Raw genomic sequence first — 21,838 nt, 5'->3', positions numbered from 1 at the left:
CATCCTAAGCAGAGCCGGAGCTCCTTGCTGGGACACCAAGGGCTTTCCCAGCATGAGGGAAACGCTCCCTGGAACAGTCTCTGTACCCAGCTGGTACCAAGGAGACAGGACCTGGCAGCTCTGTGGCCAGCGCATGGTGTGGAGCCGTGTCCAGGGCCCACCACCATCCTCCTCTGCCCCAAGCACCTGAGGATGTGCAGCCACCCAGGGAGGGGAGAGAGCAGGGCACAGCCCTTCGGAGGCCACGCTAACCATTTCTCCAAACCCCTCCTCTAGCCAGCAGCTGCCTCAGAAAGAAAAACAGCCGTAAAAGCCCCCCAAGGCTCCAGCAGCCTCCATTCCACACTCCTCCTCTTACTAAAGATGAGCCTCTCTGCAAGCTCCCAGCTCTGGGCACCGATCCTGGCTGCTGGTGCTGTGCTCAAGCAGTCAGGGCGACCACTGAACCCCAGCTCTGTGGGACCTCTGGCAGCAGTGCCGGGCCACCCAGGGCAAGAGCAGAGCTAACTGCAGCCCAAGGTAGGAACAGAGCGAGGGGTCAAGGGGTGCCGCACTCCCCATCTGGCCCCAGCCCCATGCTCACAGCCTCTGTCCCCACCAAGCCCTTCTGTAAAGACAGGATTAGCCTTCCTTGGTTTTACTCCTCATTTTTACTCCTACAGTAAAGCATACACTGAATTTACTACATATTAAACAGCAAAAACCAGCTACCTAGAAACAATGAGCCTTTTAAAAATCCAAGTTATCACTTCTTTTTTAAAAGATCCAGTATGACATCAAGTTAAACTATACAGTATTTTCAATGAATATTAACAAACTGCTTTAAAAAAAAAAAGGGAAAAAAAAGGGAAAAAGAAACACAGACAGAAAAACTCAGTAGGAAGTTCCACATCCTTGAGGCAGCATGAAGTAATATAACTATCGGTCCCTCTTCTTTGGGCAGCAGAGAGCAAAGTCTGCTTTAACCTCCTTAAAGCTGCGCATAAAGAAGACTCAGCCCCAGGGTCACCTGTCACTGACTGTCCCAGCCCCCCAAAATGTCCCGTTCCCCCTCACTGTGCTGGAACTGGAAATGAAAACTTTTCTCCACCTTTCAGATGAGCATCCCCTACCCCCAGCAAAGCAGGCACAGCCCAGCTCTCTGCATCTGTCTATACTTGACAATATTTATTAAACTTACCCTAATCACCTGTGCAGCACGTGCGAAACTTGCTGGCTGCTTTTCACTAATTAACAGCTCGTCACAACACTCTACCTCAGCCAGCCAAGACCACAGAAGAGCTGAGGCTGGCAGAGACCTCTGGAGATCATCAAGTCCAACCCCCTGCTCGAGTAAGGTCAGCTACAGCAGGTTGTCCAGGACCGCATCCTGTCAGGGGCTTGAATATCTCCACAGATGGATATTTAACATCTTAGTATCTCCACAGACAGAGGGGGAAGGCTGGTGGGCAACCTAGTAGGCATGCCTTCAACCTCCAAGGCATCTAACTGGCCTGTAACGGGTCTCTCAGTCATGAGAAACTAGCAAAATCCTGCAGAGGAAAACACCTGAGGCTGCATCGACCTTGCTAGGGGAAATTTATTTTTAAGTGATGTTTACAAGAACTGTGCAAAACCTGAAAAATACATAAGAGGTAAAGAAAGAGTAAAGGGGTAAAACAGGACTCCTGCAAGAGAGGGGAAAAAAAAATACTCCTCTTTTACCCACTGCTAACCTTCCCTTCCTGTGGAGCTGAGCCCACAGGCCAGAAAGGATTCTCCTGGCTTGCTCTGGTTTCCCCATGCAAATCAGACAGCAAGCCTGTGGCACAGGTGTGGGTTACTGTCAGTGATGGAAATGTCTCCAAAGTTGTACGTTACTAGTAGTGTTTGCCTCACCCTTTAGTGTTTGACCTGCTGAGACAGCCCTTTACCTGAGGCCCCTGGGGGTATGCTAATCACCCCAGCAGTGCAAAGAGGGAAGGGGCCTGGGGCTGGAGGCATGTCTTGGCAGGAGAGCCAGGTCCCTCAGGAAGCAGCTTCTAAACGCCAGGAGCAGGGCATGGAGGCTCTCCTCGCCATGCTCTCCGGTAGCGGCGTAGCACTTGCTACTGTTCCCTGTGCTGCTGGCAGGGCTGGAGGCAGACAGGCACACTCACAACCCCTGCAGAGTGTGACAGCCAGCAACTGCAAAAGCAGCAATGCCAAAGTGCTTTTGGAGCTGTGCGACCCCATGGCTTTTCCCTTTCTGCACTCTGGGAAGAGGGATTGCAGGGGAGGTTGGGGCAGTCAATCAATGCTAACGATCCGAAATCATCCTCTCAACTGAGCTTGGAGCAAGAAAGTCAGGAGATCCCAGCAGTGGAAACCTGCTACATCCTCGCTGAGCAGCACACCCCTGGAAAAGTGAGGGCTGGCTTTGCCTGGCTGCAGAGACCTCTCCAGGAGGAGAGCTACCCAGCCCTCCCTTCCCACCCTGCCAGGCAGGGCAGGGGAGAGGCCGCATGGCAAGGGCCAGTGCCCGCAGCGGGCAGCTGAGCGCCCAGCACTGGAACTGCAGGTACAGCCTGAGCTACAGTCCAGGGGATGCCAAGCAACTATAGGTATCGTTTCCTCTCCCCACCGCCCTCCTTTCCTCTCCACCCCTTCGAGCTTTTCCTGTCGTCCGTTGCCCCTGCGATACAGGTGGCGTATCAACTACAGAGGCCAGAGGAAAGTTTATCTGCCCACCCACTGTACCTCCCCTTTCCCCCAAACTCCCTGGAGGCCGTCCACAACTGAGAAGAGGGAAGGGGTGGCCGAGGCTCAGGAGCGTCACATGCAAGCTGAAAGCCGCCAAGGGGCAGGAGCCTCACGGCAAGCAGGTGGCCACCTGGTAGGCGCCCTCGGCCGTGTGCTGGACGCTGTGCTCCTGCAGCAGGCCCAAGTCCAGGAACCGCTCCCCACACCACATGCACTTGTACTGCTGCTCCCGGGCGTGCACGCTGTGGTGCTTGTTGAGGTGCTCGCGCTGCTTGAAGGCTTTCTCACAGGAGGGGCACTTGTAGGGCTTCTCACCCGTGTGCACGCGCCGGTGGCGTTGCAGGTCCGAGGCGTACTTGAACCGCTTTTCACAGTCGGGGCACTTGAGGGGCTTCTCACGGGCTGGGTCGCAGCGGTGCTGCACAAACTCAGAGGAGGAGAAGAAACGTCTCTCGCAGAGCGTGCACTTGAGCGGCTTCTCGGCGCAGTGGGCCAGCTGGTGCTTCTGCAGAGCCGAGGCTCGCTTGTAGGACTTGTTGCACACCGCGCACTTGAAGGGCCGCTCCGCGTTCTGCACACACTTGTGCCGCAGCAACTCTGAGGACTGGTTGAAGCCCTTCTGGCACACGTTGCACTTGAAGAGGTTTTCTATGCCGTGCACGTGCTGGTGGTACACCAAGTGCGAGGGCTGCACGAAGCCCTTCTCACACAGGTTGCACTTGAAGGGCTCCTCGGCCTTGTGTGTGCGGCGGTGGCGCATGAGCGCATACTGCTGCTTGAAGCTCATTTGGCAGAGGTCACACTTGAAGGGCCGCTCTTCACTGTGTGTGCGCTCATGCTGCCGCAGGTCCGAGGGGCGCTTGAAGGCCTTCTGGCACTCACTGCAGCGGAAGGGCCGCTCCCCGCTGGGCGTGCAGGGGTGCTGCAGCAGCTCCGACGACTCCTTGAAGTGCAGCTCACAGATGTTGCACTTGAAGAGGTGCTCCCCTGAGTGTGCATACATGTGGCGCACCAGATGGGAGCGGTGCTTGAAGGTCTTCTCGCACACCGTGCACTTGTACGGCCGCTCTGAGCTGTGTGTCCGTTTGTGATGCACCAGGTGGGACGACTGGCTGAAGCTCTTGTCGCACAGAGTGCACTTGTATGGCTTCTCCCCCGTGTGGATGCGCTCATGCCGGGACAGCTCCGAGAGGTGCTTGAAGGTTTTCTGACAGATGGAGCAGCTGTAGGGCTTCTCCGAGGGGTCAAGAGGCTGGGAATGCTCTGCCTCGGGAGGCTTGTAGGTCTTCTCACAGATAGAGCACTTCATGGCGTTGCCATTGTGGACATTGTGGTGCTGCGCCAGCGAGGTCAGGAGGGAGAAGCCCATTTTGCAGACACCGCACACAAAGGGCTTCTGCTCCACCTGGATGCACTGGTGTTCAAGGAGGTCAGTGGCCTGGTGGAAGACCTTCAGGCACTGGGTACACTGGAAAGAGCGGTCATGGCCTGGCAAGCACTGGTGTTCATGGGGGTTGGATAGGTGAGCGAGGTCGTGGCCACACACACCGCATTTGTGGGACGGCTCTCCAGCCTGGACGGGGGTGTGCTGGTGGTGCTGCAGCCCAGGGTCCGGCTGGAGCAGGATGCCGTAGACGGTGCAGCCCAAGGGGTTATCAGCAGTGCTGGGCGGGATGGAGTGCTCTGGGAGTGCAGCTGCCCCAGCGTGGTGCTGCTGCGGTGGTGGCGGCTGCTGCTGCGGTTGCTGCTGTGGCTGCTGCCAGCTTTCTGACATGCTTGGGAAAAAAAAAACAGGGTTTTAGTAGTGACAGCTTCAGCTTCTCGGTTGAAAGGGTTCAAGTCAAAACAAAAACTCAAAGTATCCAAGATCCCAATTCCTCCTAGCTGATCCCCTGAAGTCGAGGACAGAAAATCCAGCCCACAGCCAGGATCTTGGGAAACAAAGGGGTGACAGACTCCACAGCCTCCTCCTTAGATCAGCACAAGTTCTTTGTGGACTGATTTGGTTTGACTTTTTCTTTTTTGGACAAAAGAACAGGAGGCAGAAGCAAGTGCCTTGAAGACAGGAGGAGTCCTTTCTCCGTGCTGGCTGCAATGTGCTCACATTTGGGAAGGGCAAGGGATGCAGCCCAGGGAGCAGCTCTCTCTGCAATAAAGAAGACAGCTCATGTCAGGTCTCAGAGGAAAAACAAGGCAGCTCTCATCAACCTCCCCCCATGGCTCACTTTGAAAGCTCTCCTGTGTCCCTGCAAAGCTACTGGGAAGCCAGTGGAGGGAACTTAACCAGAAGCAGAGTCCCCCTTCCTGCTGTGCAAAGGGCGCGGGATAAGGCATGCTCTGCCCAGCACACGTTTGAGCGGAGCGCTCTCACGGGAGGCAGTACAGCTGCCCAGGTCCCAGTCAACCCAGCCCACTACGCTGTCAGTTGCTCGATCTCCCAGCCTCACTGGGGCCACTGGTTGAGAACACCAGTCCCTCTGCAGGGCCTGAGGTACACCAAATGTTGTTCAATTAAGAAGCTACTGGGTTAGATTTTACAGATATCAAGGCAAACCCCCCCCGATCCCATCCCAGCTGAAAAACCCCTGTGAAGCAGTTCTGCTCCTCCTGCAGATCGGGTATTGGGTGCATTTCCCAAAGCATGTATGGAAGAGATTTCCCCCTCTACAGGCAGCACTTGTAGACTAGGAATAGCCGGAGAGCTCAGGGGAAAGTTTTCCCTCGACATTATCCTATTCACAGACAAAACACAGAACCCACAGGTATCACGGACAGCACTCTCTGTGAAGACAAAAGAAGTGTTAAAAGCAATGGTTCAGCTGAACTTCCTACCAAACCACGGAATAGAAGTACCCTGGAGTCAAACAACCTGCACCAGAGGTGCTGCCTGGCATTACTATAAAGCATCACGGGGATTTTGCTCACTGAAAAGTTCCAGTCTTTCTAGATATGCCCAGTAAAACCTGATATCAACTTAGAGAAGAGTAAAAGCTGCCAGTGAGAAGCAGATAGCAGCAGTGCTGACACACCTCGAGAGAGAGGAGTCCAAGCCTTGGTGAGCAGCAGCCAGCGCTCCTGGGCCACTAGCCCCTAACCCTGCAAGAGCACACGTGTTTCTGCGTCAAACCGCCTGCCCTCGCTCAGAGTAAGTAAAACTTTGGTCTTCCAGGTTTGTTGTATTTAAAACTAAGTGATAAGGAGCATCAGAGAAACATACCGCCCAGCGTTCCCATCTCTGCTAGCACCCAGCTGGATCACGCCTCAGAGTTTGGGCAGTGCCAGACCACACTTTTGCGTATGGTTATGCTGCATTACTTTGTCCACCAGCACAGAAAAATGTTCAGAGGCCCCATGGCAGTCCTGCCGGTATGCAGGATCTCCTCTTTCTCCTACATAGCTCACCTTGACTGTTGACACAAAGGGCTGGCAGTTACGGTACCTAGCACCCGAGCTCAATGGGACACACGACCTCTACGCAGCCCAGCCACCACCTTCCCCGCAGGCAACACAAACCATGGCAGGAGTGACCCAACGGCAACAGCATCCCTGATCATCCGGCCTAACGGGGAGGGGAAGCTTGGGAAGAGTAAGAGATACCAACCTTGGCTTACCGAGGGCTCTGCACAGGTACCCGAGCCGGCTCCGAGCCTAACTCATCCCTCCGTGGGAGGTGGGAAGCGACAACCATTCAAGGAGAGCAGCCGGGAAAGCCGAGGTACTTTCAAACCGGAGCAGCGGCCCGCAGTACGGCCCGCTCCGGCATGGCCGGCCCCGACTCCTGCCCGCCCGGGCTCCCGCTGTCCGGGCCTCCCGCAACCGGGCCCAGGACGCCTCAGGGAGCAGCGCGGCGGACCCGCGGGGCGCGGGGGCGGCCGGGGAGCTGGGAGGCCAGCCACCCCCGCCACAGCCCGCGGGGAGGCCCGTCCCGCCGCTCGCCTCTCCCCATGGGACGGCTCCTCCGGACCCGCCGGCCTGCGGACAAATGCGGCGGCTGCGCCCCGAGGCCTTCGCTGCCGCCGCCGCGCCGGGTGGCCCCGCGGTGGGGTGGGGGGGGTGCCTGTCCGGCCGGGGCTGCCCCGGCGAGGCCCACACAAAGGGCGGCGGCGGCGGCCGCCGGGCCCCTCACCTGCGACGGGAGGCCCCTGTCAGCCCGCCCGCTCGCCGCCGGCGAGGCCGCGGCCTGCGCGCTGCGCCCGAGCCCCGCGCTGCCGTGGCGGCGGCAGCCGGGAAGAAGGGGAGGGCAGGGGTCGCCGGTGGCGAAGGCGGGCGGGCGGCGGCAGCAGTGTACGGGAGGGGAGCGGAGCGGGCCGGGCCGGCCGCGGCGGCGGCGGCGGCGGAGGAGGAGGAGGCGGGGCGGGGCGGGCGGCGGCGGTGGCTGCCCCCTGCCGGGCAGCGGCGACTACAGCGCCGCCGCCGGCACCAGCAGGGCGGGAGGGCTGGCCGGCCGGCCATGCGGGCCGCGCTGGTGGTGTACAGCAGCTCGGAGGAGGAGGAGGAGGAGGAGGAGGATGGGGGGCGCCGGGGCGGCGGCGCGCAGGGTCCCCCCCCGGCCAGGTGGGTGCGACGGGACGGGCCTTCGCGCGGGGGGGGCGGCGGGAGCCGAGTGGAGTAGGCGCGGCCTTCTCCTCATCCTCCTCCTCCTCCTCCTCGGTCCCTGCAGCACCGGCCGCCCCCGCCTGTCCGTCCCCGCCGGCCTGCCGGGCGATCCGGAGGCGGAGGAGGCCGTTAGAGACGACAGCTCCCGGCACGGCGGCCGCGTCCGCCGCTTCCCCCACGAGCGGGGCAGCTGGGCCACGCACGTCTACCTGCCCTGTAGGTAACGGCGGCGGCGGGGGGCCCAGGGCCGCAGGGCCCTCCCGTGCGCGGCGGGGCCGGGATCGGCGGGACCCGACCATCCCCGGTGGGGATCCGCGGGGGAGGGACGACCCGGCCCTGACCGTGCTGCCCCACAGACAGAGCCCAGGAGGAATTTCTGGAGCTGCTGGAGCTGCTGGTTTCCTGCGCTCGCACCTACGTCTCCTCACTGGCTGCCATGGAGGAGTTTCACCTCAGCCTCTCGCAGTGCGTGGTGCTGCACTACCACTGGATAGACCCCTTCATCCGCTCCCTCAAGGAGCGCCTGGCCCCCTTCCACAGGTAGGTTCGACATCCATACCCGAAGCTGTCTCTGGCAACAGTAAAGCCCTGGGGAGTTTTCCTCTCTGCCTCAGGATCTGGCACCGGACAGCTCACGTTGCTCTCAAAGACAAGGCTGGAGCTGTGTCATCCCCTAAACCACGGGTGGTTTCATTGCTTACATCTGGTCAAGCACCTGCCAAGCATCACAGGGCTTCTGTCCGTGTCAGGGCCTCAGAAAACCGTGGAGGAATGGGTTAATTTAAGCCCAGAAAGGTTCTAGTTGCACTGATTCAGGCCATTTGCAGCATGCATTTGCCTTTGTCTTTCCACAGCTTGGTAGAAATCCTCTCCCCCTTCCCTTCCCTTCCCTTCCCTTCCCTTCCCTTCCCTTCCCTTCCCTTCCCTTCCCTTCCCTTCCCTTCCCTTCCCTTCCCTTCCCTTCCCTTCCCTTCCTTTCCCTTCCCTTCCCTTCCCTTCCCTTCCCTTCCCTTCCCTTCCCTTCCCTTCCCTTCCCTTCCCTTCCCTTCCCTTCCCTTCCCTTCCCTTCCCTTCCCTTCCCTTCCCTTCCTTCTTTTTCTTTTTCCACTAGCTGAAATAGGATCTTTCTTATTTCAGGTTCTTCTGCGTGGCTGACCAAGTGAAGGTTTACACCAACGAGAACAAAACCAGGTGAGCGAGCAGCGGGGCAGCCTGCGGAAGAGGCTGGGCAAGGTGTTGGGTGGATGGGAAGTGTCACTCTGCCTGTCCCACAGTGATTGGGCTGAGCTGTGTGATGGGGCAGCATGCAGCCACCTTCTGTCCAGAGGTTTCACACCTTTCCCCGGCTACTTGCACAAATTTTTAGCTTCAGCACTGATTCTCTACAAGCCGTTGGTCTCGGTGGTGGTGGGTGAACCTTCGGCTGCAGGATTTCATTGTTCTGGAGAGAGGATATCTGTTCACAATATGACCTGATGCAGGCCTTTCTGCTGGGATTCAATTTGTGCTATGGTTTCACAACAGCTAAAGGATGCAGCCGTGTTCGCTGCCGTCTGGTTTGTTCTGCGGTGTCACAAACCCTCCTGCCCGTGTGAGCAGCCTGGGGCAAGCATAGCTGGGGGCCACCTCTTTTGGCAGCAGTGCTGGTTGTGAAATTGCAGTGCAGGTCTTGTAAGAGCTGGAAAGAAATAGCTGAGACGGTGTTAATTCTCCTGGCTGTCAGCTCAGAAGCCTGATTCCAAATGAACACGATTAAGTAGTTTAAATGTTAAAGCAAAGGTGATTAAAAATTGTGAAAAGTTGCTGAATCTGGTGGGAATGGCAGCCCACGATAGTCATGGGCAGGGCAAAGCGGATCCTGGGTGAGACTTAGTCTTCCCTCTCCTCCTGGAGTCTAGAAAGTGTTGTCCAGACAGTCCTTGAGGTACCTCTTTGTCACATCTCTCCAGCTTGATACTTCCTGTTCCCCACTTCCCCTCCCACCGTAAAACCCCTCCGGCAACTTCCACTTTTTGAGTGTAGCTCCTGCACAGGCACGGCGCTCTGCTGAACCCCTCGAGCTCGTCCTTTGCCTGGAAAATATGTTTTCATGTCCCAAAAGGGTGCTGAGTTAATCTGGTAAATCTATGTGGTATATCATCCAGTCCTGCTTCTTCCTGCTACCACATCTTTATTTCTGTTTTTCTTCAGAATATGGTCATTTTCCCTGAGTCTTAAACCTGCCATTCCTCAAATTAGCTTTTGTTAGGGGGTAGAGAATTTGACCGATAGGAATGCAGGGCTAAATGCGCTTGCTGCGGTGCTTTCTGCAGCAGGAAAGGGTGCTCGCTGTCTCTCCTTGTCTTTCTCTAGGACCTTCATTGGCTTGGAGGTCTCCGCTGGGCATTTCCAGCTGCTGGAGCTGGTCTCGGAGGTGGACAGAGTTCTGGAGGAATTTGACCTTCCCACGTTCTACAAGGTGAGGGGTCTCCCAACCACTTCTCTGCCGGTCTGGACATGCTGGCTGGTTCCTTGTGAGAGGTCCATGAAATGTTCACCTCAAATAAACAGGAGCAGTGAGGTTAGGCTCTGAAGTGTTCTCCTCTGGGCTGGTCAGTGATGCTCGTACTTAAGACCTTAACATCCATTCTCTTGCTGAGAATGGGACTAGCTCAAGTCTGTGACTCTGTATTCCATGCTGTGCAGGAGGCTAAGGATGTTAACTATCTGGTGGCCTTTTGAGAGTTGGGTTTCTGGGACAAAGGGCCAGAGCTTACGTCATGGTCACGTGCATGTGCATGAAAGCAGAGCTGTCCTAGGATTGAATGACCTTAGGGTGAGCACTGTGGGCAATGCTTGTGCCTCTTCCTTTGGCAGTTTCCTGGAGCATCGGTCCATCCTCTTTGCTTGGTACTAGCTTCTGGGACAGGTTTTGGGTTTTGAAGGCCCAAACCCTGATTTTTCTGTCTCCAGAGCTGAGCAGGGGGCTCTTGTTATTCAGAAGTGACTCACCTACTCGCTCCAGGACCATCTGTGAGTGGTTCTCTGTGAGTGGTGCAGTTGGAAAAGCTTCTGCAGAGCTGACCACAGGGAGGCTGGGAACCAGGCATCCATGCCTGCTGTTGTCCAAAAAGGCTGAGATGGGGAGCCCAGGGTTCATCTCACCTCCAGCACTGTCTGTGTCAGCTCTGCAGCTGCTGAGCTGGCAGAGAGAGCTCCCACGTTCAGGATCCTCCTACTTCTGCTATCCCAGGCAGGGCAGCATCACACCAGATCTCCTGCTGCGGCTCTGTGTATTTTCAAAGTCCTCATGAGCCTATCCCTGTTTTGTCCGCAGGACCCATCATTCCATATCAGCTTGGCCTGGTGTGTTGGGGACATGTCTGGCAGACTGGAAGGGCAGTGTCAGCGGGAGCTTCAGGTGTGTCCCTATGCAGTGTGGAGAGCAGGGGAGGAGCAGAGCTGGTGTCCAGCCACGTCTCCCCGCTGCTGTCCAGCCATGTCTCCCCACCGAGGGCGGAGAGTGGGAAATTCTCTTCACTGAGCAAGACAAACTTCACTGGGTTAAAAGAAGAGAAGCTTTTGAGGGGAGCGTGAGTTAAATCACCCTCCAGAGGCTTCCAGCCACAAACAGCCTCATCTCTGTCTTGGTTCAGAGAGGGAGCTGTCGACTCCTTCCTCTGGCAGATCCACCCGCCTTGTACTGATTCCTGCATTTGTTTTCCAGGACATCGTGGACAGGTTTGAGGACTCTGCGCTCCTGCTGCGTGTCCAATGGGAGCAAATCCGTTGCAAGTCAGGGAACAAGTACTTCTCTTTCCCCTTGAGGTAGAGAACAGTGGGTGTGTGCGTTTCAGAGCCTCGAAGACCCTAGTCTTCATCTGAGCAGCTCGGAGTGGTGTGGGTTGTCACGCATCTTCCATGCTCTTCTTGCCTGCTCAGCATCTCTGGGTTGTTTGTGGCCTCAAGTCAGGCTACTTCCAAGTTTGAGTTGCTGGCTGAAGAAATGTGTGCTTGTAGCAGATTTCAGTCTCGCTGCTGTATGTGCTGCAGTCAGCACCGGCAGTTCCAGCCATCCCACACTCGCTGATTTTGCTGAATTTTTAAAAAAAAAAGAAAAAAAAAGTTCTCTATAAAAGCCATAGATGCCTTATGGGAAGGAGGAAGAAGGTAGCGTGGGAGGCTGTTGCTGAAGAGAGAGTGTCTCGCACGTTGGAAATGGCACTGCCCGATTGTCAGGAGCATGCCTTGAGTAGCAGGAGGCGAGGACGTGGAGCTGGGCTCTCTCACCAGAGCATCTCCCAACTTTAAGTCAGGACAAGTTCCTGACTCATTTGGTGTCCCTCTCACGATGCTGCTGCCTCTACGGAGAAATTTCAGTATCTGATCCTTTTGCCAAACAGCAAAAGATGAAATCCGGAGGGAAGAGGTTGGGAACCCCTTGTTTTCAGTCCTGCGGGCTGGGTCTAAAAGAACAGCTTTGGTTTAAGATTGTGCATGCCATAAGCCCAGGACGTTTTTGGTGGGCTGCTGCTCTCTGGAAGCTCGCTGCAGCGTGTGGGCGAGCTGGAGAGAGGGCACTGTCAGCTTTTGCCTGAGATGGAAGGGTCGTGCCCACGGGCGAGTCAAGGGGTGGCAGCTCCTGCCTGGGCTCCGTGCTTTTTCCCTGTGGGAACAGCACCCCTGGTGTCGTGGTGACCTTGGGGACCGTTGACTGGACATTTTCCCTGGGGAGAAGCTCCTTTTTAATGCTTTTGTTCCTGCTGGGAGGGTGGCAGCAGTCTCTCGGGTGTTCGGAGCAGGATACTGATGTGCTACCCTGAACCTTTCATGCCGTGTCTGTCTGATGGAAGATTCTGGGACTTCTGAGCAGTAAAAATCTGTCTCCTAATGTCATAAAATTGTTTCCGTGATATATTTCAGCTGTTCCCTTTCAGACGTGCCCAGCTCCCGCAGACTTTAGATGAGGCTGTGCCTGCAATCCCGTCTGTGAGCTCAGTGCTGCCCATCCCTGCACGAGAGAGACCGGGGGTGTCGTGGCCACGGGAGCGTCTCAGCATGAGTTGTGGTGTCCGCCAGCACCCGTGCGAGAGCTGGGATTTTAAAAAATCCGTACCAGGTTCTGTTAAGTCTGTAGCCGGTTAGTTTCCGGGCTGAGGATCTGCCTGATAAGGCGGGCGGTTACACCCTGAGTTTTCTTTTGGGGAGGGAAAAGCAAACGAAACTGGATATATTTAGTCCCTGGGGACTTCCAGTGAAACCGGCTCGGGCACAACCGGTTTCTCCGTGCCCCGAGTCCAGCAGCGCCAGGTTAATGCTCAACCAGCAGGGCCCGGGTCCTGGCCCTGCGCTGCAAAGCCAGCAGGTGTCGGGGACCTCGCTCCTGCCTTCCGGGGACGGAGGACGCAGCCGGGCTCGGTGGGGGGGGGCGGCGGGGACAAAGTCCGGGGATGGGCGGCCCGAGGCGGCGGGCGCGGGGCCTGGGCTGCGCGCGACGGGACGCGGCTCCGCACGCGGGGCGGCTGCCGGGGGCGGCGGACACCCGTGGGAGCGCGCCGCGGCCCCGCCCCTCGCCGCCGCGGCCCCGCCCCCTCGCCTCGGCCCCGCCCCCCGCTCGGCGCGCCCCCCCGCCGCGCCCGCTCCCCGCCGCGCCGCCGCCGCCGCCGCGCCCGCCGTCCTTCCGCAGGGCTCCGCTCCGCTCCGCGGCTCCCGGCGGGCAGGGCCGGAGCCGAGCCGCGCCGAGGCGAGCCGCGGTGGCTGCCCATGTGCCCTGCGCCGCCGGCCTGATCCCCACACACAAAGGCGGGCTGGGAGGCGACGGGCCGCGCCTGCCCATGCACCGTGCGCGGCCCGCGGCGGCGGCCCGGTACCGGGCCATGAGGGCGGTGTAGCTCCCGCGCGGCCCGGCCCGCTGCGGCCGGGGGGGGCAGCCGCGAACCGGCGGCAGCGCGGGATGGCAGGAGGCGGGGGCGCCCCCTGCCGGGCGGGCGGGGCGCTGCGGGCGGCCGGCCGCCCCTGGCCGTTACTGGTGCTGCTGGTGCTGCTGGTGGGGGCGGTGGGCGAGGAAATCAACGCAGAGGTGAGCGGGGGGCGCGGTGCGGGGCTGGCGGCGGGGGGAGCTCCCCTGGGACACCCTCCCACTTCCCCTGCCTGCACCTGCGGCCGCCGGGCAGGCAGCGCCGGCGGCCGCAGGTGCAGGCAGGGGGGCGGGCGGGGATGTTTTGGGGGGGGGGGGGGGGTAGTTCAAAGGGGGGCCCGGGTCTCCCCCGGGGGCGACGGGCAGCGACTGGCGGGGGAGAGGAAGCGCTTTGTGCCCGTGCGAGGCCGCGGCGGGGGAGGGGGTGAAAGGGCCTTTGATAAAGTCTCTGCTCCGCCACCCTGCCTGGCGGTGGTGGAGGGGGATAAAAGATGAATTTTTTCCCAATCAGGACATTACATCGGGTTTTTTTGGGAAAAGAATTGGAAAAAGGGGGGGGGGGGAACTGGGAAACGGGAAAAAAATGGGACATAGGGAAAAGAATTGGGAGAAGGGGAAAAAAAATGGAAAATTAAAAGAGAAAAAAATAGAAAATTAAAATTAAAAGGGATAAATAAAGAAGAAAACCCAGCAATTAAAAGTAATAATAAAAATTAAAAGTAATTAGAAAAGACAAGAGGAGGCGGAGGCTGGTGCAGGAAGGAAGGGACCCGGCGCGCCCCAGCAGCCCCCTGCCCCAGCCGCTCTGCAGGACAGAAAACCCTTTGTGGGTGGGAGCCAGGGCAGGGGTCCTGGGCTGCTGGTGGGGGTGGGCCTAGCCCCACGTCCCTCTGCAGCTCCTGGGGAACACCTCTGGAGGAGGGCAGCAGGGGGACAGGCAGCCAGCCAGCAGGCTGGCCCCCCTGCCGGCCGCCTTCTCCCCAGGGTCAGGGTGGCCGACAGCCTCCCCTGTAGCTGAGGGTCCCCCCCACTCCGCGGGGCAGGTCTGGAGCTCTGTTCCCTGCCCACGTGCTCCAGCTTGCCCTGCCTGCCTGGGTGCGGCGTTTCCCCCTGGCAGCTGGCAGGGACACCCCACAGGAAGGGATGGGGCTGGGGTGGCAGTGGGTGGGGGGGCCGGATCCTGCAGCTGTCTCCCCGGGGAGCTCCAACTCCCTTTCCCCGCCGCTGCGGCCTCACGCCATGCTCCCCCTGGTGCAGGCATGGCTGCGGCTCTACGGCTACCTGCCACAGCCCAGCCCACAGATGTCTACCATGCACTCGGCTCAGACCTTCTCCTCTGCCCTCGCCGAGATGCAGAAGTTTTACGGCATCACCGTCACCGGCATCCTGGACGAGGAGACGAAGGCGTGAGTTTCTCCGTGTCCTCTAGCAGAATGCAAGCTCCAGCTCTTGGGCTTTGCCTGCCAGCCCCGGAGCTCTGCCTGCACGTGGAAACGTGGGCGCTGCCTCCCGTGGGAGCTGTGTCTCCCTTTTTGGGGGCTGCACCCCTGCAGCCAGGACACCTCCCTCACCGTCCGCGACTACTGTAACTCGGGGACCTTGGCCACGGTTGGCTGAGCCCTGGCTCCATGCCCTCCTGGCAGGTGGATGAAACGTCCCCGCTGCGGGGTCCCGGACCAGTTTGGGGCACGGATGAAGTCCAATATGCGGCGGAAGCGGTACGCGCTGATGGGGCGGCGCTGGAGCCAGAGCCATCTCACCTTCAGGTACCCACCACCTCCAGGGCTTCCCACTCCCCCGGCCCATGGAGAGCCATGGACCCCCTCGGGGAGCGAGCACTGTCCCAGGCCATCCCCAGCAAGCTCTGTACCCCCAGCATCCAAAACTACACAGAGAAGCTGGGTCGGTACCACTCATATGAGGCTGTCCGCCGAGCTTTCCGGGTGTGGGAGGAAGCCATACCGCTGGCTTTCCGGGAGGTGCCCTACGAGGACATCCGGCAGAAGCGGAAGAAGGAGGCCGACATCATGGTGCTCTTTGCCTCTGGCTTCCATGGAGACAGCTCCCCCTTCGATGGTGTCGGGGGGTTTTTGGCTCATGCCTATTTTCCTGGCCCTGGCATGGGGGGAGACACACATTTCGACTCGGATGAGCCCTGGACACTGGAGAACACAGATGTGTCTGGTGAGTTGAGGACCAAGGAGGTGGTGAAAGCAACCAGAGGAGCCCGATGGGCCTCTGGGTTTGAGGGCAGGGGGATGCACTGGTGCTGGCAGGGGTGGCAGGGAGAGCAGCTCCGCCGTGGGTGATGCAGGCAGCTCCCACCGGAGCACCCTCATCGCAGGGTGCTGGAGACAAGGACCTACCCTGGCTTGCTGATGTTGCCTCGCCCTACAGGGAACAACCTTTTCTTGGTGGCTGTGCACGAACTTGGGCACTCGCTGGGCTTGGAGCACTCCAGTAACCCCAGCGCTATCATGGCCCCCTTCTACCAGTGGATGGACACTGAGAACTTCCAGCTGCCCGAGGATGACCTCAAGGGCATCCAGCAGCTGTACGGTGAGGAGACGGGTTGGGGATCAACCCAGAGGTGTGACGCTGTGCATGTGTTTGGGGAAACTGAGGCACGGGTGCTGCTGGTCTGCATCACCCCATCCCTTCTCACCCACCCAATCCAGGTACCACAGACGGGCATCCTCAGCCTACCAAGCCTTTGCCCACTGTGACACCTCGGAGACGTGGCAGGCCAGACCAGAGACCCCCTAAACTTCCCCCCCCCGGGAAACCAGAACGACCCCCCAAACCTGGCAGCCCAGACCGACCTGACCAGTATGGCCCCGACATCTGCGACGGGAACTTTGACACAGTGGCGGTGCTGCGTGGGGAGATGTTTGTGTTCAAGGTACCTGCTGGGACCCCCTCCTGCCCATTCCCTGGGGATGTGGTGGGTCCCTGGGTGGAAGGACCCCCCTGGCGAGATGCCTGGCACTGGGACTGCGTTCCCGTGTCCCCCCATCCTCTGCCAACTCCCTGTTTCCCACCAGGGCCGGTGGTTCTGGAGGGTCCGGCACAACCGGGTGCTGGACAACTACCCCATGCCCATCGGGCACTTCTGGCGGGGCCTCCCCGGGGACATTGATGCTGCCTATGAGAGGCACGACGGGAGGTTTGTCTTCTTCAAAGGTGAGCAGCAAAGCTGGCTGGGAGGGCTGAGGTAGAGGGGGACCCCAGTGCCCCCCCAAGCTGCTGAGAGCTGGTTGGCTTCATCCCATCCCGATCCCCCTCCCCAGCTGGAGCCACTGCCAGACTCCAAAGGGACAAGGTTGCCACAGGCATCATGCCCCAGTCCCTATCCACGCGTGTCCCTGCCACAGCAGCTGGGGCATGGCCACCTCATCCCCTTTTCTGTCCCCCTCCAGGTGACCGGTACTGGCTCTTCCGAGAAGCCAACCTGGAGCCCGGGTACCCACAGCCCCTGGTCACCTATGGGCAGGGCATCCCCTACGACAGCATCGACACGGCCGTCTGGTGGGAACCCACGGGGCACACCTTCTTCTTCCGTGGGGACAGGTAAGTGGCTCTGGGTCCTCCTCCCTGCTCTGCCACCTCCCAGCCCGCAGCAGGGACCCCCATGTTCCTCACTGCCTCTCTCCCCCAGATACTGGCGCTTTAATGAAGACACCCGCTCGGTGGACCCCGGCTACCCCAAGCCTATCTCTGTCTGGGCGGGCATCCCTCCCTCACCCAAGGGTGCCTTCCTCAGCCAAGATGCCTGTAAGTAGAGGAGGAGAAGAGGGCTGGGCAGGAGGGGGGGACACCAGAGAAGATGGGGTCACCCCTCTGGTGGCCTGACCACATGGGATGGAAGCCAGGAGGGTCTTCAGGAATCAGCAGTGAAGCCCTTTTGAAGGATTTCACTGGTCCTGGAGCAAACTCTGCTATCCTCAGCACCTGCAGGGATTCCCAGGTTATGGGGTGCCCTGCGCCTGCCCACTTACCCCTTGCCTCCATCTTCTTCCCCCCCAGCTTCCACCTACTTCTACAGAGGCACAAAGTACTGGAAATTCGACAATGAGCGGCTCAAGACAGAGCCAGGTTATCCCAAATCCATCCTACGGGACTTCATGGGCTGTTATACGGAGCTGGTCCCTGACCCTCATCCCCACTGGCCTGATGGGGACCGACCCCCCTTCAACCCTGATGGGAATGGGCGGGCCGATGGCGAGGAGGAGGAGGAGGAGGAGGAAGACGAGGAGGATTACAGTGAGGGAGGCCACCAACCGGGTGGGGACGTGGACGTGGTGGTGCAGATCGACGAGTACACGCGCACCATGAGTGTCGTCATGGTGCTGGTGCTGCTGGTGCTGCTGCTCTGCATCCTTGGCCTCATCTACGTCATTGTCCAGATGCAGAAGAAGGGCACGCCCCGAATGCTCCTGTACTGCAAGCGCTCCTTGCAGGAGTGGGTCTGACCCTGGCTCCCTCCCCACCCCACCCCACCACCATGGTGCTAACGATGGACCTGGCCTTCCCCTCCCCTGTCCTTCCCTACTGCCTTGGCCCCTCTTGCCCCATTGTTGCTTGATGCCCCCCAGCCCCGCCCCCCCCCCCCCCCAAGCAGCTGGGCTGGGACCAGGGGATGGTTACAGAGAGGCTGGAGGGCATCCAGGTCCTGCCTGCTCCCCCACAGCTGTCCTCCTTCCCCAGCTGTGACCCTCAGGTTGCCACTCATCATGTTGCACCTGCCTGTGCCACAGGGTCCCAGCAAGGTCCCTTCCTGCCCCCTGAACCCACCATGGCTTTGCCTGTTCCGCATGGGGCGGTGTGCGGATTGGGGGCCGCTTGTAAGTGCTGTGAGCTGGCGAGTCTCAGGTGCCAGCACCTGCAATGACAGGGAAGTCCAAGGGGAAGGGAGGGCCAAGCTCCCAGCCATGTTTCCAGTTGAACTGCAGGGATACAGGGATGTGGTGCCTAAAGATAGTGCAAGGGAGGAGACACCACCACCACTACCACCCCACCACCCCCTCCTGCCCCTCCCCCCCCCCGCCATGGGCTCAGCACAGCCCAGACACTGCCTCTGTCGTGGGCACAGCCCTGGGGACACGCGGTCCCACGGGCAGGGCAGCGGGCACGGCCACCTTGTGTATGTATTAAACAGGTAGGGTGTGTGGAGAGCCGTGGTGCCATCCTTGTCCTTTCTGCTGCGGGATGGGGACAGGAGACCTGCCAGCTGCCCTGCACGAGGTAATGGAGGATCGCTCAGGGGTGCCACCCTGCCTGGCTGGGTGCCGTGCTGGGGGATGTAGAGAAGGGGCCACCATGGCCAGCGATGTCCCCACAGCAGCCTCTGCCTTGGGGCTACCATGTTTTGGGGGAGTCAGTGAAAGCATCCCGGCAGCGGACAGAGCTGCCTTTCACCAGCTCCCATGGCAGCAGCAACAGCCTGGCCGGGAACACAGACAGCCTTGTTCTCCCCCGGCCGGCACCACACTCCAGCCCCGGGCGGCCACCTCCCTTCCCAGGGCAGCCGGGGGATGCTGCGGGGACCCTCCCGCAGCCGGCTTAACGGGTGCTTTGGCTCCCTGTCCCCACACAGCCCTGGCGGGTTTCCTGGGGGGGTAGAGGGTGGCTATATCCTGCCTCATTGCTGCAGAGACTGGGGAAATAATGAGGAGTGGGAAAGATGAGACCCGGGGAGGGCAGTGGGAAATTGGCTTTATCCAGAGAAAAATGTTACTCAGCCTTTGATGGGAAGAAAAACAGCCACAGCAGGCACCGCGCAGCAGTGATGAAGATAGCGGCTTCCCTGCCTCTGCTGCGGATGCTCACCAGGGTGGCGAGAGCTGGGGCTGGGTTTGCGCTGAAGTCAGAGGTGCAGCCTCAGGGTGGGTGGCTGAGGCCTGGTGCAGTTAATACACCAGTGGTGGGGGGGGGGCAGCCAGTGCCAGGTGGTGGATGTGTGGGTCTGACCCTATGGAGTCAGGGGGTTCTCCCTGTGGGACTGGACTCCAGCCAGCATCCCCTTCTCTCCCCTCCTCAGGCTTCCTCTGGCAGCACCCAGCCCTGCACCTCAATAACCCCCCAGCACCCCAACAGCGCCTAGTGCCCCTGCCGGGCTCCCCCCATTGGGCTGGTAGCTCTAACACAAGGAGCATCAACCCCTCCCTGCCCTGCTCCCCCCCCCTCCCTGGGGCTCCAGCTGCCCCTCTGCCCCCATCCCCATCCTGGCAGGAGGGCAGCCCCCCCTTCATGGGTGGGGATGAAGCCTTTGTGTCCCCCTTCTGGCCCCCATCCTTCCGCCTCCCTAGGACCCAGAGCTGCTGGCTCAGCGCCCAAGACTCGGCTGCAGCCATTCCCGGCACTAAATTACCCTGAGCCACCCCACTACTCATCAGCCACTAATTACTTTAAAAGGAAAGCACCGATGCTGGCTCTCGCCCTGCTTTCCCGGGGCTGCCGGTGCTGGTGGGGGGGACCCTGTGGCCCGGGCAACCCATCCCCTGGCCTGGCCTCCATCCCTGCCCACACCGGGCAGTGATTCCCCACCATTAGCCGATTCCCTGGGAAACACACTTGGCTTGGACTCAGCACATCACTGCAGCCAAGCAAGAAGCCAAAATCAGGGACAGAAAAACCCTGAAGAATTGGGGGGGGTGGGTGGGGGTGGAAAAAAAGGTCTCCAAGTAGCTGTGGGCTGTTGTATTCCATCAGCCAGGCCATGCTGGGTCACATTCCTTGGCTTTTATCTCCTTTCAGTTTGGTTTTTACCATTTTGCCCGGATTTGCACTTGTGTGGGTCCTCCCCAGGGCCATGGGAGGATCCACAGCTCCGCAGAATGGGATCCCTGGGCGGGCAGCCCGGCACCCCAGCCTGCCCTGATCCGGGGCCAAACCAGCACCAGGAGCTACCAAACAGCACAAACCTGACAAAAGGCGAGGCAGGAGCAAAGCGTGGCTGGGATTTGCCGCTCCCTGCCCCCACAAAGGCAGCTCCAGATGCATTTCCCATACTAGATGCACTTCCCATGACAGATGCATTTCCAACAACAGATTTATTTCCCACGGCAGCTGTGTTTCCCTGTCTCCCGGGGAGTGCTGAGGGCTCGGCAGGATGCAGGGGTGGGGACCCCAAAGCCTGGTACCCAGAGAGATGCCAGACTCACAGGGAAAGCCAGCTGAGCTGGCCAAGGATGTCCAGGGCTAGAGGCTCATGGCATGCTCTTCCCTGGGCAGTCCCTCGACAGGGCAGGGGGCTCCTTGCTGATTCGGGGTGGGACAGGGGCTGGGAGCCATTCCCTGGGAAGAATTAGTGGCGCTGAGAGCAGAGGCCGAGGCTGCCTGGGTTCAGCGTGCTGGGACACCACTTCCCACCGCCTCCCGCTTTTCCCCAGATGCTGCAGCAGAGCCAGTGCCAGGAGCCCAGGGCCATCTGGAAATGCTCATGGACAGCACTGAGGGACCCTGCCGGAGACAAAGCTCAGCATTTCAGCAGGGGCGGGGCTCTTTGCCAGAGGCTCCCGCTCTGACCTACATGCCCACAGCGGGGTCAGCTCGCCTCCAGCCACCAAGGGATGCAAGACCCCAGAGAGGGCAGGGATGCACCTGCTGCAAGGGACAGGGGTTTTGGCGGCTTGGGGGAGTACAAGTCCCACTCAGCCTGGCCCTGGCAGGCACCACGCAGCCCTGCCAGGATCCACCCCCACCAGGCAACTCCCAGCTTCCCAGAAATAGACTGGAGAAGCCTGACCTGGAAAAGACCCCAGGAGCTCAGCGGCCTCCAGGCCCTGCCGCTGCAGGATGGGGCTCCCCATGCCGCCAGAGCCTGGGTGATGGTGGTGACGAGGGCTGGCAGGGGCTCTCTCTGCCTGCTTGGCACCATCACAGGAGAAACAGCACTTCCTCCTGCCGCCTCCTCCTCTTCCTCTGCGAGCCAGGGTGCGATTCCCCACACACCGCTGAGAGGACCCGGAAAGCAGAGAGGAAGCCAGGCTTGGTGCAGAGGAAGAACCGGGGCTGGGATATGCCAAGCAGCGACTGGCCAGCCCCAAGGCTGGAGGAAACGATGCTGGGGACAGAAGGAAGGGCCGTGGGGCCCTGGGAGGGGTTGAACCTGCTGCCTGTGTGCGCTGCAGGCAGAGCTATGCTCCGGGTACTGTCCGGGCAGGTGTTGGTGCCAGCATAGCCCCGCTGGGGGTGGGATGCACTGAGCACAACGTGCACTGCTTATGCCTGTCACCTCCCCTTACACCCACCCCGCAGCCACCAGCACAGCTCCCCGCAGTGCCAGACCCTTCATCTCACAGGGAGGAAAGTAATTTCTGAGGGCCCAGGGGCAAACGCACGAGGTGATGGTGGAGCAGACAGTCTGCAGGTCTGCTTCAGCACAACTTAGCATCCATTATCTTCTCACCTCCGAGGCTTTCCCTGTCACATCCCGGGGTAGCTCTCGGGACGTACAGCCACTCCCTCATCCAAATAAAGCCTTGCTTGTGTGGTCCCATTTTGCAGCCTGCCAGGAGAAGCTTTCACCCCTCTCTTGCAGGCACTAGCTGGGCAGGAAGATCAGCTCTCCCTGCCTGCAGAAGTGGCCAAAGTCCCCAGTACCATCACTCATTTTTCCTGGGT

At 59.9% G+C, this 21,838-nt stretch overlaps 3 protein-coding genes across 3 annotated transcripts; 2 read left to right on the top strand and 1 right to left on the bottom strand.

Annotated features, from left to right (window-relative positions):
• Positions 1 to 1,567: 1,567 nt before the first annotated feature.
• On the bottom strand, positions 1,568 to 6,409 carry ZNF319 (zinc finger protein 319). Its single transcript, XM_074152195.1, has 2 exons — positions 6,333 to 6,409; positions 1,568 to 4,496 (listed from the first exon to the last, which is right to left on the bottom strand). Exons 1-2 carry the CDS (start codon positions 6,407 to 6,409, stop codon positions 2,831 to 2,833), a joined length of 1,743 nt encoding a protein of 580 aa, XP_074008296.1. The 3' UTR covers positions 1,568 to 2,830.
• Positions 6,410 to 7,171: 762 nt separating this feature from the next.
• On the top strand, positions 7,172 to 12,191 carry USB1 (U6 snRNA biogenesis phosphodiesterase 1). The gene is made up of 7 exons (XM_074152175.1): positions 7,172 to 7,275; positions 7,382 to 7,533; positions 7,674 to 7,857; positions 8,455 to 8,508; positions 9,670 to 9,775; positions 10,634 to 10,717; positions 11,024 to 12,191. The coding sequence occupies exons 1-7, from the start codon at positions 7,172 to 7,174 to the stop codon at positions 11,126 to 11,128; spliced, it is 789 nt and encodes a 262-aa protein (XP_074008276.1). The 3' UTR covers positions 11,129 to 12,191.
• Positions 12,192 to 13,249: 1,058 nt separating this feature from the next.
• On the top strand, positions 13,250 to 18,386 carry MMP15 (matrix metallopeptidase 15). Its single transcript, XM_074151514.1, has 10 exons — positions 13,250 to 13,375; positions 14,471 to 14,619; positions 14,857 to 14,979; positions 15,090 to 15,397; positions 15,611 to 15,772; positions 15,892 to 16,115; positions 16,258 to 16,396; positions 16,633 to 16,783; positions 16,872 to 16,987; positions 17,240 to 18,386. The coding sequence occupies exons 1-10, from the start codon at positions 13,250 to 13,252 to the stop codon at positions 17,683 to 17,685; spliced, it is 1,944 nt and encodes a 647-aa protein (XP_074007615.1). The 3' UTR covers positions 17,686 to 18,386.
• The last annotated feature ends 3,452 nt before the right edge of the window (positions 18,387 to 21,838 follow it).

The sequence above is a fragment of the Numenius arquata genome, chromosome 8 (assembly GCF_964106895.1).
Source record: "Numenius arquata chromosome 8, bNumArq3.hap1.1, whole genome shotgun sequence".
NCBI classification, from domain to species: domain Eukaryota; kingdom Metazoa; phylum Chordata; class Aves; order Charadriiformes; family Scolopacidae; genus Numenius; species Numenius arquata.
This window is presented reverse-complemented; position numbering and strand designations above follow the sequence as displayed.

Bases quoted from the DNA above. Each gene is read 5' to 3' on its own strand.
- USB1 (XM_074152175.1), top strand. From the start codon at position 7,172: ATGCGGGCCGCGCTGGTGGTGTACAGCAGCTCGGAGGAGGAGGAGGAG. The intron at 7,534-7,673 runs GTAGGTAACGGC...GCTGCCCCACAG, and splicing joins CACGCACGTCTACCTGCCCT to ACAGAGCCCAGGAGGAATTT. The intron at 8,509-9,669 runs GTGAGCGAGCAG...GTCTTTCTCTAG, and splicing joins ACCAACGAGAACAAAACCAG to GACCTTCATTGGCTTGGAGG.
- ZNF319 (XM_074152195.1), bottom strand. From the start codon at position 6,409: ATGGTTGTCGCTTCCCACCTCCCACGGAGGGATGAGTTAGGCTCGGAG. The intron at 4,497-6,332 runs GTAAGCCAAGGT...TTTTTTCCCAAG, and splicing joins GTACCTGTGCAGAGCCCTCG to CATGTCAGAAAGCTGGCAGC.
- MMP15 (XM_074151514.1), top strand. From the start codon at position 13,250: ATGGCAGGAGGCGGGGGCGCCCCCTGCCGGGCGGGCGGGGCGCTGCGG. The intron at 14,980-15,089 runs GTACCCACCACC...CTGTACCCCCAG, and splicing joins CAGAGCCATCTCACCTTCAG to CATCCAAAACTACACAGAGA. The intron at 15,773-15,891 runs GTGAGGAGACGG...CACCCAATCCAG, and splicing joins GGGCATCCAGCAGCTGTACG to GTACCACAGACGGGCATCCT.